The sequence below is a fragment of the Bos taurus genome, chromosome 10, assembly GCF_002263795.3.
Source record: "Bos taurus isolate L1 Dominette 01449 registration number 42190680 breed Hereford chromosome 10, ARS-UCD2.0, whole genome shotgun sequence".
NCBI classification, from domain to species: Eukaryota; Metazoa; Chordata; class Mammalia; order Artiodactyla; family Bovidae; genus Bos; species Bos taurus.
The window spans coordinates 34,068,099-34,085,295 of NC_037337.1; the positions used below are offsets into that span (position 1 = coordinate 34,068,099).

General features: G+C 36.5%; 1 protein-coding gene across 1 annotated transcript in view; it reads left to right on the forward strand.

The window, feature by feature from the left end:
* FAM98B (family with sequence similarity 98 member B) overlaps nt 1-17,197 on the forward strand; it is a 33,264-nt gene that overhangs the window by 7,995 nt on the left and 8,072 nt on the right. The window contains exons 3-6 of the mRNA XM_024997962.2: nt 559-693; nt 6,554-6,732; nt 10,064-10,144; nt 11,758-11,874. Of these exons, the coding sequence (XP_024853730.1) occupies nt 559-693; nt 6,554-6,732; nt 10,064-10,144; nt 11,758-11,874 (512 nt within the window). The remainder of the gene's footprint in view (nt 1-558; nt 694-6,553; nt 6,733-10,063; nt 10,145-11,757; nt 11,875-17,197) is intronic.

A 17,197-nucleotide genomic window follows, 5' to 3' on the forward strand; every position in this document is an offset into this window, starting at 1 on the left:
TTTTTCCTTGCCAAATCTAATAGAATTCACCTGAAGTAAAGTAAAATAAGCTGCATTCAGAGCTTATGACATAAGTTCCCATGTAATTCGATTATGAAAGAAGGACAAGTGCTGAGGTTTAATTAGATGATTGCATTTATTATCTGAATCCATAGAAATACAATAGAAATGAATCATTTGCTCTGAAGCCAATTAATAATTATAGCCATAATAATGCTATAATATTTCGGTTACTACATAAAATATTTCCATTTTATCTGCTTTTATGGAAAGCCCTTTGGAAGATACTTATCAGAGATTTAAATATAAAAAGATTTATAATTTCATGATTAGATACTTATGTTCTTGAATTTAAGTGTCACTTTCTATGTGTAGAAATATGTTTTGATTACTTTAAACTAAGCTTAACTAATGTTATTTTTGGTCACACATTTAAGGATTTAATGTTGAAGTGAAAATTTAGAATTGATATAAAATTAAAATCAACTAGTAGATTTGATAGTATCAGATTATATGGTAAATATTTAGTAAATGTTTTATGCCTCTTCTTTTTTAAAGGGAGAGATGATCTAGAAAGCTTCCAGCTTGAAATAAGTGGCTTTTTAAAAGAAATGGCATGTCCATATTCTGTACTCATATCTGGAGATATTAAAGACCGCTTAAAAAAGAAGGATGATTGTTTGAAACTACTGTGTAAGTTATATTTCTTTGAACAGTTTAAATGCCTGTGTTTGATCTGGTTTGTGTTATTTTCCAGTCAAGATTTATGAACTATAATTAATGAAGCATAGACATTTTGTGTATTAGAAAGGTTTTAATATTTGGCTTAAAATGTGAAACTGACTCAGATATTTGTATAAATGTAGGGTAAATTCTACTGATGTACTCTCTAAGATTTCCATAACACTTAAAATTTATTTGGCCAGTATAGATTACCCTGTGTTTATGACTCGTACTTTAGCAGTTTTTCCTTCACCTAATTCATCCCTTGACATATATGACTAGTTGGCTAAAGTGGTGATCTCCAAAGTCCTGTTTAATGTTAAAACTCTCAGAAATTAGGCTGCTAAGCAAATTATTAGATGATAGGCACTTAGTGATAGTTCAGAAAATTTATTGATCACTTTTTATTGTATTAGAAACTGCTCTAAGCGTTAGGGATATATCAGTTTAAAAGAAAATTGTGCCCTTGTGCCACTTGAATTCTAGTGCATGTGGCCTGTTTTTCATCAGGGATGAATTTGGAGTACAGATTACCTATATCTAAACAATTACTACAAATAACAGATGCATTTGTTTATATTGAGTCCCTTAGATTTTTTTGAAATTTAGTTAGTTTAATTTCATGCTATTTTGAAAGTTCTACTAACAGTGATTCTCTTGAAAGAATTTTTCTAACATCTTCTATTATTGAAGATTTCTATTATTTTAGGTTGTACCATTTATAAAAAGATGCACATGATCTATTCCTTTATGCTCTAGTGTTAAGATGTTAGTTTCATTAGAGCAGAAATCATGTTTATATATTTAGTGGTGATGATCAAAATCTCGACAGTTGAATTATCTTGTGCGTTGGGGAGAATAAAAATTGCTGCTGCTGCTAAGTTGCTTCAGTCATGTCCGACTCTGTGCAACCCCATAGACGGCAGCCCACCAGGCTCCCCCGTCCCTGGGATTCTCCAGACAAAAACACTGGAGTGTGTTGCCATTTCCTTCTCCAATGCATGAAAGTGAAAAGTGAAAGTGAAGTCGCTCAGTCGTGTCCGACTCTTAGCGACCCCATGGACTGCAGCCTACCAGGCTCCTCCGTCCATGGGATTTTCCAGGCAAGAATACTGGAGTGGAGTGCCATCGCCTTCTCTGATTATGTGCCCCCATTTCTTAACACTCTTTCCTTGTCTTCCTCCCATTCAGTCTGAGTCACTGATTTAATGAACCATTATTAATGGGAGGGCACAATAACCCATAAGTGTACTGGGACAAAAGGAAGCTAAGAAGCACTGGCCGTGAGGAACTTGCATACTCTTTATAATAGTCAATGAGAAATATGTAAATCATGTTTCCCTTTTTGCCTTTGCTTCTAAGAAGCTCAGCAATAATAGTACTGTAAGTTTCTGATCCAAGTAAAGTATAGAGGAACTATAAGAGAGGTTGGTATAGTTTTTTTTTTTTTCTGATTTATAAAAATACATGCTTGAGAGGTAGGGTGAAATGGAGAATTAGTGTAGGGAGAATTAGTGTAAATTAGTACAGAGTTTCAGTTAAGGAAAATGAGAAAGTTCTGGAGATGGATGGTGGTGATGGTTATACAGCTATGTGAATGTACTTAATGCCACTGTATACTTAGAAACAGAATAGTAAATTTCATGTTACTTGTTGGAAAGTTACATTCTCATCATAGGAATCTTACAAAGTAGATAAATATGTAAAAAAAAAAAATTATTGTTTCACTCCCCAGAGAGAGTCATGAATAACTTTTCAGTGTATTTCCATTTCCTTCTTTTTCCTTTGTACACACGTTTAAGATTGAGATTTGTTACATGTGTAATTCTTGCTCTTCCTCTTTTTCATTTAACGTATCTATTTTCCAATCACTTAGTATTTTTTGAAGAAATAATTTATGTTGGCTACATAGCTTTCTATACTATGGACATTTTTATTTAATAGATTTCAAATTTAGAGGTTTTTGGATTTTTATATTTTAATTACTTTGTTCATATTTTTGGTTGCTTTTACTTAGACAAAGGTTATGAACATTAAAAAAAAATTATATAGCCATATTTTGTTCCAGAAAGATTATAACCTTTTAGCAATCTTACCAGCATCTATTTCACCTTTTAGTTTTAATACCTTTAAAACATACTGCTTTAATAAGTGGCATGTTCTTAGAATTGTTGGCATTGTGTGTACCACTAAAAGGGCGAAATTCCTTACTATGTGAAGAGCTTTTATAAAGATAAAAATTCACTGGGAAAATATGTAAAGTACATAAGGCATGAAATGGCATCCTATAGAAAAAAGTTTTTAAAAAATTGCTTCTAAACATTTAAAGATGCACAAAGTTAGAGTTGCAAAAAAAAGAAAACATTTTTCACTTACTAGGCTAGCAAATACCAGGAAAAAAAAGTCGTAAGTAAGCATTCTCATATGCTACTTACAGGTATTGAAGTGTGTTGGGAGAATAATTGGGACCATCTTTTGGAAAGGCAAATTTTCAGTAACACAGGTAAAATTCACCTGTTTTTTAAATTGGCAGTTCAGAGACTACTAGTTCATACTGAGTGTACCAAGATATATGAAAAGAATGTTCATTATGGCATTGTTTATAGTTGTTAAATAGAAATAGTACATCTTCGAGTGATACCATGATCAGTTCAGTTCAGTAGCTCAGTCGTGTTCGACTCTGCAACTCCATGGACTGCAGTACACCAGGCTTCCCTGTCTGTCACCAACTCCCAGAGTTTACTCAAACTCATGTCTATCGAGTCAGTGATGCCATCCAACCAACTCATCCTCTGTCATCCCCTTCTCCTCCCGCCTTCAGTCTTTCCCAGCATCAGGGTCTTTTCAAATGAGTCAGCTCTTCGCATCACGTGGCCAAAGTATTGGAGTTTCAGCTTTACCATCAGTCCTTCCAATGAACACCCAGGACTGATTTCCTTTAGGATGGACTGGTTGGATCTCCTTGCAGTCCAAGGGACTCTCAAGAGTCTTCTCCAACACCACAGTTCAAAAGCATCGATTCTGTGGCGCTCAGTTTTCTTTACTGTCCAACTTTCACATCCATACATGACTATTGGATAAACCATAGCCTTGACTAGATGGACCTTTGTTGGCAAAGTAATGTCTCTGCTTTTTAATATACTCAATGGCACCCCACTCCAGTGCTCTTGCCTGGAAAATCCCATGGACGGAGGAGCCTGGTAGGCTGCAGTCCATGGGGTCGCTAAGAGTCGGACACGACTGAGCGACTTCACTTTCACTTTTCACTTTCATGCACTGGAGAAGGAAATGGCAACCCACTCCAGTGTTCTTGTCTGGAGAATCCCAGGGACAGCAGAGCCTGGTGGGCTGCCGTCTATGGGGTCGCACAGAATCGGACATGACTGAAGCAACTTAGGAGGAGGAGGAGGAGGAGGTTGGTCATTACTTTCCTTCCAAGGAGTAAGTGTCTTTTTTTATTTCACGGGTGCAGTCACCATCTAGAGTGATTTTGGAGCCCCCCAAAATAAAGTCTGCCACTGTTTCCCCATCTATTTCCCATGAAGTGATGGGAGCAGATGCCATAATCTTAGTTTTCTGAATGTTGAGCTTTAAGCCAACTTTTGCACTTTCCTCTTTCACTTTCATCAGGAGGCCCTTTAGTTCTTTTTCACTTTCTGCCATAAGGGTGGTGTCATGCCACCCTGATACCATAATAGAGCCTTTAGAATGAGAGTAGATAAAATGTGTAAATATGGAATGATCTCTAGAATATATTGGTAAAGAAATACACAGAAGATGTATACTCTTGTTTCTGTAATAGAAATAAAAGTGTATAGATGGTAGAAACATATACTAAATATACATATATGCCTAAAAAGATACCCAGAAACTAACATTGGTGATTGCTTTGGGGTGGGGAGTCTGAGAATCTGTATGGGAAGAAGAGTTATCACAGTATTATTGTCCATCTGCGTGGATTAGCACTTTAAATACTAGACTAAACTCTTGTTTGTACTCTTATGTACAACATGTTTCTGTAGAACAAAGACAGACTTCATCTGTGGTTCCAAAATATAAATTTTTGAAGAACGGTGATCTGTTTTAATGAAGTTTTAAAATCAGAGGGACCTTGGCATAGTCGTCATAAGCAAAGTTTGATATGCATTGGTCTTAACTTTTTGTGGATTCCTTAGACTATTATGTGTAGATTACATGGAAAAACCTTAAATTAGTGGCTCTCAGTCCTGTCCATGAGAATCACCTTGGGTCTAAAACCACAGATTCCCAAATTGTACTTCAGATGTTCTGGTTCAGAATCTCTAAGGGTGGAATCCTTGTACTTGTACTTTTAAACAGTTTCTCAGGTATCTTTTCCTGCTCAACTGAAGTTGAAACTATTGTATTAAATTGTGTGTGTATAAATTTAACTGAAATGAAAACAAATGAACCCCCAATATCTGCCTTTACTGTTCTGAAAGTTAATTTAAAAAAGACTAATGATTTAATTTTTTGCTTTCCAAAATGATGTGGTTTTTTTTTTTTAATTGAAATATAGTTCATATAAATATTATGTTAGTTTCAGGTGTACCACATAGTGATTTGACCTTTGCATATGTTGTGAAATGGTCACTGTGGTAAGTCTAGTAACCATCTGTTTTCCATAAAAAGTTATTACAATATTATTGACTGTATGCTTTATATTTTATATTACATCCCTGAGGCTTATTTCTTTTCTAACTGGAGGTTTGTGCCTTTACCTGTTACACCCCCACCTCCACATGCTGCTCTCTGGCCATTTCTTTTTACTTCTCAGTATGTGAGAGTCTGTTAGCATTTTGTTTTATTTTTTCCATCTAAGATTTTTGAGTAATTTTTAGAAAGATGACTGTTGAAAAGATGAAATGGTGACTGAAAGGACTTGTGAACAGTCTGGAGTGGTCTATCCTAAAGGCAGTTTTACAGATTGCTCTATCTGCTTATAGATCACTTAAAGCTATACATTCTCCCTTGGCTTGAGCTCTGCGTATCAGAGAGAGAGTAATTTTTCAGCTTTATACATGCTTGAAGATTTTAATGTTCTTTTACTGATGGGGCCCTCATACTAGACTTTAGATTCTGTGAGTAGGCACTATTTTTTAAATTTCCTTCTGCCCTCTTTATTATTTCTTTGTGATAAGAATACTCAATGTAGGATTTACTGTCTTGGCAAATCTTTAAGTATACAACACAGTATTGTTAACTAAACTGTTACAATGAAACTGTTAACTGAATATAATACAGTATTATTATGCTGTAAAGTAGATCTGTAGGACTTACTCATCTTATGTAACTAATATGTGTCAAACTTTGCTTATGAGGACTGTGCCAAGATCCCTCTGATTTTGAAACTTCAGTAAAATGGATTGCCCGTTGTTCAGAAATTTGTATTTAACAATTATCCTGTTTCTTCCCTAGATTGGTGACCACCATTCTACTTTCTGTGTTAGGAGTTTTAGATTCCCCATAAAGATGGAATCATTAGTATTTGTCTTTCTGCATCTGGCTTGTCTCACTTTGCATTTTCCAGGTTCATCCATGTTGTCACAAATGACTGGGTTCCTTTCTTTTTAAAGCTGGGTAATATTCCTTTGTATACACATTCCACATTGTCTTCATCCATTCAGCTGTTGAAGGACACTTAGGCTGTTTCCATATCTTGGCTATTATGAACAGTGCAGCAGTGAGTGTGGTAGTGAAGACCTCTTTGAGATCCTCACTTCAGCTCCTTTGCATGTGTACCCACAAGTGGGATTTTTAAAGCATTCTTGTGCATTTTAACATTATTTGTTTTTCCCTTTTTTTATTGTAGTATTTTTAAGTACAGAGCTTCAAGCTTTACAGATACTACAGAACAAGAAGTGTAAAAATTCTCAATTAGATAAAAATAGTGAAATTTATCAGGAAGTTCAAGCTATCTGCGATACCCTTGGGATTCCCAAGTCAACAACTTCTGACATTCCGCTTATGCTAAACCAAGTGGAATCAAAGGTATTGTATTTGTTTTATTTTTTATTTTCCCCAAATTCAATTAAATGCTAACATGTAAACTCTGGGAGATGGTGAGGGACAGGGACGCTGGCATGCTGCAGTCCATGGGGTTGCAAAGAGTCAGACATGGCTTGCCGACTGAACAACAACAGCAAATGTATTAAATTTTATTTATTTATTTTTGGCTGTGCTGGGTCTTCATTGCTGCGCAGGCTTTTCTTTGGTCTTGGAGAGCGGGGGTTATTCCCTAGTTGTGGCATGCAGCCTTATTGTGGTACACAGGCTTCTCATTGTGGTGGCCTCTTGTTGTGGAGCATGGGCTCTGGGGTGCATGGGCTCAATAGTTGCGTTGCGTGGGCTTAGTTGTTCCATGGTGTGTGGGATCTTTGTGGATCAGGGATCAAACCTGTGTCTCTCGCATTGACAGGGAAATTATTTACCTCTAAGCCACCAGGAAAGCTCCAGTACATGTATTAAGGATGGAAATACAGTTGACCCTTGAATACTGTGTGGGTTAGGGGTGCTGATCCTCTGTGGAGTCAGTAATTAACATACAACTTCACAGATGGCCTCTGTATCTTCAGTTGGTATTTGTAAATTCAACCACCTATAGATCAGATGGTACTGTAATTGTATTTAGTGAAAAAAATTCATGTAGAGGCAGACCAGCATAATTCAAACCCATGTTGTTCAAGAATCAACTGTATTTCCTTTAAGTACAAGATATACATTCTAATTAGAGAGACAATTATCTTTGTGTAAAGCTAAATTTTTCACATAAAACGAGATAGTATGCTTTTCGAAATAGTATGACTTTATTTGCCTATTACTAGTATTCATGAGGGAGAAGGCAGTGGCACCCTACTCCAGTACTCTTGCCTGGAAAATCCCGTGGATGGAGGACCCTGGTGGGCTGCAGTCCATGGGTTCTCCAAGAGTCAGACACGACTGAGTGACTTCACTTTCACTTTTCACTTTTCTGCATTGGAGAAGGAAATGGCAACCCACTCCAGTATTCTTGCCTGGAGAATCCCAGGGATGGGGGAGCCTGGTAGTTTGCTGTCTGCGGAGTCGGAGATGACTGAAGCAACTTAGCAGCAGCAGTATTCAGGAATCAGATCTTAATGAGGAAGTGCTAGGCTTTCTGAAAGTTTGCTGTTTGCCCTGATAGAAATCTCTTTGCAAAGTTAAGGGTCTGGTTTCTAACCAAGGTTGAATTACAGTATAATGAAAGAAGTAGAGTTTTTCTTTAAAGGCAAACTAAATTTCTTTTTAATGGATGCTGTTAATAAAATTTCAATGTGATTGTCTTTGGCAGTGAGCAAAGAAATCTGCAATATCTGATGGATAAGTGTTTAGGAAATGTTTGTTGTATAGTTAATAAATGAATGAGTACCTTGATGGAGTAATTAAGAACAACTAAGAACAACCAATTAACTAACAAGTAATTAACAACAACAAAATGATATCTCTAGCTTTTGAATTTTTTTTTTTCAATTATAAAACTATCCTCATTCCCAGTCAAGGCATAAATTAGAATACTGCCCCTGCAGACCAAATTCTAGCCTAATTTCTAGGTTTCATAGGAGTCCTCTAGGAGAATAATACAGGATTAATTTTTCAAGGAAAAGAAAATTTTCACCCTCAAGAATAGATACTAAAACTCTGTTTTTAGACTTGCTGTTTTAAACTATATTCTTGAATAAAGTACTCTTTTGTACTGATAATTTATGAGCTGAAAACAAGATTCGTCTTAATGAATGTAAGAGAATTTTAGTATCATTAAGATAAAAACACAGTATTAAAAAGTTTTGTTTTGTTTTTAGAACTAGCAAACCAAAAAATAAGTCTATGAATCCCAGCTCAAGAATATTGTTCTGTAGTTCATAAATTGCTCTTCAGAATTTGTCTCTCTGGATTAAGAATTATCTGGGGTTACCTAATACCTGGGGCTGTTTCAGATTGAGACAGATTTCTAGACTTTTCCTAATCTTCCAGTGCATCCACATACTGATCCAAAAGATACAATTGAAGTGCCATAAAGTATGCCTATTTAAGGTGTACAATTCAGTGGATTTTATTTATAGAGTACATCATCATCAAAATCTAATTTTAGACCATTTCCATCATTCTCAAAAGAAGCCATGTACCCAGCACTTAACAGCCACTTTGCATTACCACCACCAATTTCCAAGCTAATTTTTTGTTCATAATTTTTAATTCTTTTTGAAAAGAGATCCCCCAACATTTAGCTTCATACTCCTCAAATGTGACCTGTTCCTATTTTCTCTATTATATTATAAACTAAGCAACTGTATATATTTCATCCTGTTTGAAAGACTTCTGATATTGCTAAAGCAAAAACAAATGTCTAAATGTTGTTCACCAAAAATAAAAATGTTTCAATTCAAATCAGTGGCTTTGCAAAAGTGATGAAATGTGCTGTATGGTGACTAATTGAGGGCTTACTCTTTCGTTGTCTTGGTGAACAATGGAATGTGTACAAAATATTTAATTGAGTAAAACCAACATACTCAGGGCTTCCCTGGTGGCTCAGATGGTGAAGTATCTGCCTGCAGTGCAGGAGATCTGGGTTCGATCCATGGGTCAGGAAGATCCCCTGGAGAAGAGAACAGCAGCCCACTCCAGTATTCTTGCCTGGAGAATCCCATGGACAGAGGAGCCTGGTGGGCTGTAGGCCATGGGGTTGGAGAGAGTCGGACATAACTGAGTGACTAACACATGCAACCTACTCAGCAAAGGTTTTATTTATTTTTTGTCAGGATGTAAGAGTGTGCTGTCCTAAGAATGTGAATTTATTTCACACGAAACTTAGATTCTCATAATAAAGTCTTTTGGTAGTTACTTCAGTTGTCCATGTACGTTATTTCTTACTCTGGAAAAGGTGTGCTATGGCTTGGATTAATGTAACTTGCTTCCTTGAGGAAGATACTTTGCATTGTACTGAAAATCTTTCTTAGTATGTGAAGTGAAGTTGCTCAGTCGTGTCCAACTCTTTGCGACTCTGTGGACTGTAGCCCGCCAGGCTCCTCTGTCCATGGGATTCTCCAGGCAAGAATACTGGAGTGGGTTGCCATTTCCTCCTCCAGGGGATCTTCCCAACCCAGGGATTGAACCCGGGTCTCCTGCATTGCAGGCAGACACTTTATCCTCTGAGCCACAAGGGAAGCCCTTAGTATGTGAAGGTATGTTTTAATGATTTCTTGTTAACATTTTATTAATTCTCTGGCATTCACAACATTTTAAGCATGAATAAGATTGTTTTAAATTGGGGATATACATTTTCACAATCTTCTATGTTTAATTTTAGGTGAAAGATATTCTCTCAAAAGTCCAGAAAAATCATGTGGGAAAACCACTGCTGAAAATTGATTTAAATCTGGAACAGGCGGTAAGGCATCCCCCCCTTTTTCATTAGTTTTATGTAATTAGCTATATTAATATTAGCTTAATTTTATGAATGGACATCTAGATTTTTACATGCTTTTTAAAAAAATTTTATATATATGTTTTTGCTTTAAAAAAAATTCATTTATTTTCATTGGAGGCTAATTACAATATTGTGGTGGCTTTTGCGCTACATCGACATGAATCAGCCACAGGTGCACATGTGTTCTCCATCCTGAACCCCCTCCCCACTTCACTCCCCCCTCCATCCCTCTGGGTTGTCCCAGAACACCGGCTTTGAGTGCCCTGCTTCCTGCATCGAACCGGCATTGGTCATCTGTTTTACATATGGTAATACACATGTTTCAATGCTTTTCTCTCAAATCATCTTGCCCTCCCTTTCCCATATAGTCCAAAAGTCTGTTCTTTACATCTGTATCTCTTGCTGTCTTGTCAGTTCAGTTCCGTCACTCAGTCGTGTCGGACTCTTTGTGACCCCCATGGACTGCAGCACACCAGGCCTCCCTGTCCATCACCAACTCCTAGAGCCTACCCAGGCTCATGTCCATCGAGTCAGTGATGCCATCCAACCATTCTCATCCTCTGTCGTCCCCTTCTCCTGCTGCCCTCAATCTTTCCCAGCATCAGGGTCTCTTCAAATGAGTCAGCTCTTCGCATGAGGTGGCCAAAGTATTGGAGTTTCAGCTTCAACATTAGTCCTTCCAGTGAACATCCAGGACTGATCTCCCTTAGGATAAACTGGTTGGATCTCCTTGCAGTCCAAGGGACTCTCAAGAGTCTTCTCCAATACCACAGTTCAAAAGCATCAATTCTTGGCACTCAGCTTTCTTTATAGTCCAACTCTCACATCCATACATAACTACTGGAAAAACCATAGCTTTGACTAGATGGACCTTTGTTGGCAAAGTAATGTCTCTGCTTTTTAATATGCAGTCCAGGTTGTTCATAACTTTCCTTCCAAGGAGTAAGCGACTTTTAATTTCATGGCTGCAGTCACCATCTAGAGTGATTTTGGAGCCCCCAAAAATAAAGTCAGCCACTGTTTCTCCATCTATTTGCCGTGAAGTGATGGAGTTGGATGCCATGATCTTAGTGCCATCTTGTAGATTTTTTATACTGGAGAATTAAAATGGATTGATATTCTAGAACAGTAGGTCCTAATGTTTCTTCATTCAGGTTATTAATTAAAAGAAAATTGACCAAAAGTATTTACAGTGCCCAATATGTTAACATAGTGGTAATTTGAAAAGTATAGTAGCTCAGTGTCAATAAGATGGGAAGTTATTATTTTCTATCCTTACTGGTCCAGACTACTTTGCAAATAGACCTTTCACTTAAATTAATATATTTGATTGAAGATCAGGTAAACTAACAGCTGTTGAGTTTAATTTGCATGTTTGATATCTGTTGAATATCATGAATGTTCTATCAAATATCTTTATTATTTAAACAATTTACTGTTAGGTCTTATGGGATCAAAATGACCATCAAGTACCATCTTTTTGAATTAGTAGGAAACATTGACCACAATTTTCAAAATTCTTTTCTGTGCATAATGAGTCTAAAGGTTATGATTTTTGTTTCCAATTTCTTTAGGAAAAACTGGAAAGAATCAACGATGCTCTTTCATGTGAATATGAGTGCCGCCGGCGGATGTTGATGAAGCGATTAGATGTAACAGTGCAGTCCTTTGGATGGTCTGATAGAGCAAAGGTTAGGCTGTTTTCCCACTCGTGTCCTGTAGGTGGTACTCTGTGACAGCTCTTCAGCCTCTCTCGTCTGTTATGTAATGATGCCGCATTTGCACTTTATTGCTCTATCTGAAGCTCCTGCCTAGACCAACTGCTGGTCTTAAATAATCCTGGTCTCTGTTCATAGATATGTTAATTTCTGACCATATCTTTCACATTTATTTAAAACTCAGTTGTTATGATTTATGCAAGGATACGAGGAAGTCTGGTGTGCTGTAGTCCGTGGGATTGCAAAGAATTGGACACGACTGAGCCACTGAATTGAATTGAACTGATACATAAAAGAAGGCATCATATGTGGTAGTGAGATAGGTATAATGAGCAACTGGTCAATTAGGCAGCACTGATGTCTGAACAAATCTTAAAGGTGTCTTAAGGCTGTGAACTGTGTGCCAATTGAAAAGGGTTGCAGGGTGGGAGCATTCCCAAGTGTGAATCTCTTCAGATAGTTTTCTGGAGAGCTATCGTCCATCATTCCGTTTTTATGCCTTTAATCTGTACCCAGGCTTTATCTGGGATCATCCACCCCACCCTGCATTACAGTCTGGAATCACTCCAGACAGTAAGCTGGGACAAATAGAGGAAAACATTTGCTTCTCCTGTTAGAGGGATCATTGTCCTATGCTTCTGGATATCCAGTGTCTGAAAACCACTGGTTCATGTGGATTGTCCAGTTTTATAGTTGTTTCAAGTGATAGGGTAAATCTGTGCCTGTTATTTTGATACTATTATTATATTCTTTGGGTAAGTGTGTGGTTCTTCTGCCCCGTATTGTATCAGCTGAGGTCACTTACGCAGCTTCATTCAGTGGGTACCTGGGCTGGGGTGGGTTGAAACATCTAAGATGGTTGTCTTGCATGTCTGGGTTCTGCTGTTAGCAAGGGGTCCCTCACTTGTCATCTGTGCTCTTAGGTGGTCTTTCTCCATGTGGTGCCCTGTATTGGTTTCCTGTGGTTGCTGTAACAAACTACCACAAATTTAGTGCTTTAAACAATACACATGTATTCTCTTACAGATCTCGACATCAGAAGTCCTAAAATGAAGGTATTGGCAGGGTTGCAAGTCCTCCCAGACACTGCAGGGCAGAATCTATTTCCTTGCATTTCCTACTTTCCAGATACCACCTGTGTACCTGAGCTCTGGACCTGATTCTCCATCTTCAAAATTAATAGTGTGGGATCTTCAGTCTTTCTCTTTCTGCTTCCATTGTCATACGCCTTCTCCTGTGTCTCGCTTATCGAGATCCTTGTGATTACACTGGGCTCACCCAGATAATTGATCTCAAGATCCTAACTTAACTTGCATTTGTATCTGCAAGGCAGCATATTCACAGGTTTCAGGGAGGATGGAGACATCTCTGGGGAGCCATTCTATTTACCAGATGTTTTATCTTCCTTTTAATGGATTTTATTTTTTTCCTGCATTGTATTTCTTTACCATATGCTGCTGCTGCTTTTTTCTTCCTTTCCTTTTTTTTTTGTTTTTAAAAATCAGGTATTCTGATGAGTCCTTTTTTTCTGTATTCTTTCATCCTAATGGCTTGTATCCTCCTATTGCAATTTGGGCCACTTGCATGCCTATCCTTGGCTACTCCACTATTTCCTAGATCCCATGGTCTTCTCTTTCATTGTTTTTTCCCTCAACCTGCTACAGTAAATGCACAAATAACTTCCTAACAAAGGACACATAGCAGTGATTTTTATGAATCCTTACATTATGAAACTATGTTTATTCTGCTGCCACATTTGATTGATAGTTTAGGTAAATATAAAATTCTAGGTGGAAAGCATTTTCCCTAAGAATATTGAAGGCGTTACTTCATTGTTCTCTAGCATGTAGTGCTGCAGTTGAGAAACCGATGCCGTTCTCCATTCTTTTGGATGAGCTTTTATTTTTCTCTGAGAGCTTTTAGACTCTCTTCTCTATTCTTAGAGTTCTGAAATTTCACAGCATATGTCAGTCAGGGTCTTTTTAAACTCATTGTGCTAAACATTAGGTGGGCCTTTCAATTTATAAACTCAACTTTTATATTTCTTTTATATTTTCTCTTTCTGAAACGCTTATTCCGATATTAGACTTTCTGAGTAGATCCTCATAAGTTGCTTTATTTTTTTTCTCATTTTCTCTTTTCCTTTTTGATTCACTTTCTTGGAATTTTCCTCAATTTTATTTTGTGCTTGTCATTAAATTTTTGTTTCTGCCATTTTTTCCTTTCTGGGAATTTTTTTTTCTGCTTGAGTTTTCCTTTCCTGTGTTTTTTTTTTTTTTTCTTGTTTTATTTTTATGACTGTGCTATCTTCTTAAATGGGGATGAAGACAATTTTTTATAAAAGGTTTTTTGTTTTGTTTTTTCCCCTTCATTATTTCCTGTCTCTTTCAGGGCAATTTTTGATTTGTTTTTCTTGGTCTTGGTCTTATGGAGGCTTTCTTCAAATGGATTATGGTCTTTCATTGTCCATATTTAAGAGAGATACTGAAAAACTGTTTGGGAACTAGTCATTGATCAGGATTGTTGATGTCAGGTTTTGGATTTGGCTACTGTGAACTGGAATTCTAATGCTCACTTGTAGAAGTGTGACTGCTCATTTTTTTAAAGAAGGGAAGCCTCGTATTTTCTGTACATTATTCTCATTTGGCCAGGGGAGGAGTGGCAGCATGGCACCAATGGTTGGAAGAATAGATTATTCCACAAATAGACTGAGTTAACCCCTATTTTTGGCTCCTGATCTCATTTTCTGAGATGTTGGTTCTCTTCTTACCTGTATCCCTCTTTCTAGTCTCTTTATTGTAGTATATGTGTATTTTTTTTTAATAATTTAGTATGTGTAATCTGACTCATTTACCTAGAAATACTCCCTTATATATATACATAGTTTCCTTCCAAACGCCTAGCAGACAGATACAAAAAAAAATTAAAGAGTGATTAGAACAGGATAAATTTTTTTTAGCATAGTAATAGAATAGCTGTAAGGGAGAGTTGAGGACTGTCTTATGTGTATTTTCTTTCAATAAATATTTATTTAGCACCTCACATGTTGCACACATTACAATGTACCTGGTTCTGGATGAGCATCTCATTACCTTGTATGATTAGATGTAGAACATTTTTAGAATATTTCACTGTCTGTAATATCTAATTGGCTTCTCAGAAGGTTAAAACCTGTTTCTCTTCTGCATGTGTACCAGGATAAATTTTAGACATGTGTGTCCATGTGTTTGGAGTAACCATTGTATGCAAGAAACCTAGATGCTCCGAGAGGTCTGAGTTACCAAAGAAGTAGATGACATGATTGCTGACTTAAAGAAAGGAAATAGAATTTAGATGTATGAAAAGTATGAGTTTTACTGACCCCTGGAAGCTTAACAGAGGTTGTATACATATTGGGTATCCAGTTTAATCTGCTAGAATTTTAATGAGAAAAGGAATTTAGGAATATAAAGAATACTGTGAAAGGTAGTGCATTAAAAGTATCTTAACATACTAAATTGGAGGATATTTTCAGTGTTGTCCTTAAGCTTATAGAAGAATCCAAAACAAATGAGTTTTGACGTGCTCTTTGAACATTCAGAGTGGCACAGACTTACGATAATGTATACTCTTGACTAGCCTTAAACTTAGAGACTTTGAGAAAATACTTTTAGGAAGTACCTTGATATTTTTATCTTGGTGTTTTTCATCATGTTTTAGGACAAGGAGATTATGTTTTCATTTTTCTTTATTCTGGAAGATTTTTTAAATGTTTTTTTCTTAGATTATGATCAAATTTTGACCTTTCATGTCATCCTTTTCAGTTGTACATACGCATTTATACCCTGAGTTTTCTTTGTTAAAATTTAATGTTAATGTTAAAATTGTTAAATTTAATGTATCTTTATATTATTCTCCCTATTTCATGTGTCTGATATTGTTGAATGATTGATCAACAGTTGTTCTATAGCATTTAAAATCTTTCCACATTTTATCATATGGATATACTCTATTGATTTTGAGGTTTCCGTTAATTTTGTCTTCTTAGAGCCTGTAATGAAGTCCTTGACAACTACATTTTTGTTCATGTACATGATATATTCCTACAAATGGAATTTCTTGATCAAAGAATATGCATTTTAAAAATGCTCTTCATACACCCTGTATAGAGTTGCCCTTCAAGAAGATTATGCACATTTATTTGTATGGTTAATCTGATTTCTCTATGTTGCTAGTATTGAAATAAAAGTATAATTTTATAGTTTGATTTTTTTTTTTTTACTGAATATAGTATGATCATTGTCCCATATCTCTAAAAGTTCTATTTCAATATCCTTTTTATATTAATTTTTAATTGAGATATAATTCACCATCTTAAAGTATATAATTTAGTGGGTTTTAGTATACTCTCTGAATTATGTAACCATGATCTGATTCTAGAACATTTCCCTCAACCCCAACAGAAATATTCCTTTCAGTGGTCATTCACAGTACCCTCACCTTCCTTTCAGTTCAGTTCAGTTGCTCAGTTGTGTCCGACTCTTTGCGACCCCATGGATCTCAGCACGCCAGGCTGCCCTGTCCATCACCAACTCCTGGAGTTCACTCAGACTCACGTCCATCAAGTCAGTGATGCCATCCAGCCATCTCATCCTCTGTCGTCCCCTTCTCCTCCTGCCCCCAATCCCTCGCAGCATCAGAGTCTTTTCCAGTGAGTCAGCTCTTCGTACGAGGTGGCCAAAGTACTGGAGTTTCAGCTTTAGCATCAGTCCTTCCAAAGAAACCTTCCTTTACTATAATCTAGTTTGTCTCTCTTTGGATTTGCCTGTTCTGTGTATGTCATATATATAAGGAATTATACAATGTGTGGCTTTTATGTCTGACTTCTTAGCATAATGCTGTCAAGTTTCATTCATGTTTCCCCACATAACTGCACAATCAGCCTTTTGTGTCTGCAGATGTGAAACCTGTGGATTCCTAAATGGAAATTCACTGTGTCAAAGGTTATGACTCTTAATGCTCTTGATTCACATGGCCAGATGTTTTTTAGAAATTTTGTATGAATTTAAACTCGTACAAATAAGGTCAATGCCATTTTGCTCTAACTTTAGCCCCTTTAATATTTAGAATATTGTCAATTTTATGGCTAACTTGATGGTTAAAAATTACTAAATTGTTTTCGTTTATTTGTCTTGTTAGTAAAGTTGAACTTTTTTTCATAAGGTTATTAGTCATTTAAATTTCCTATTTTTTTGAAATTTCTATTTGTGTCTTATATTTTTTTCCCCTGAGGCCTTCCGGTTTTCCTTCTGATTGA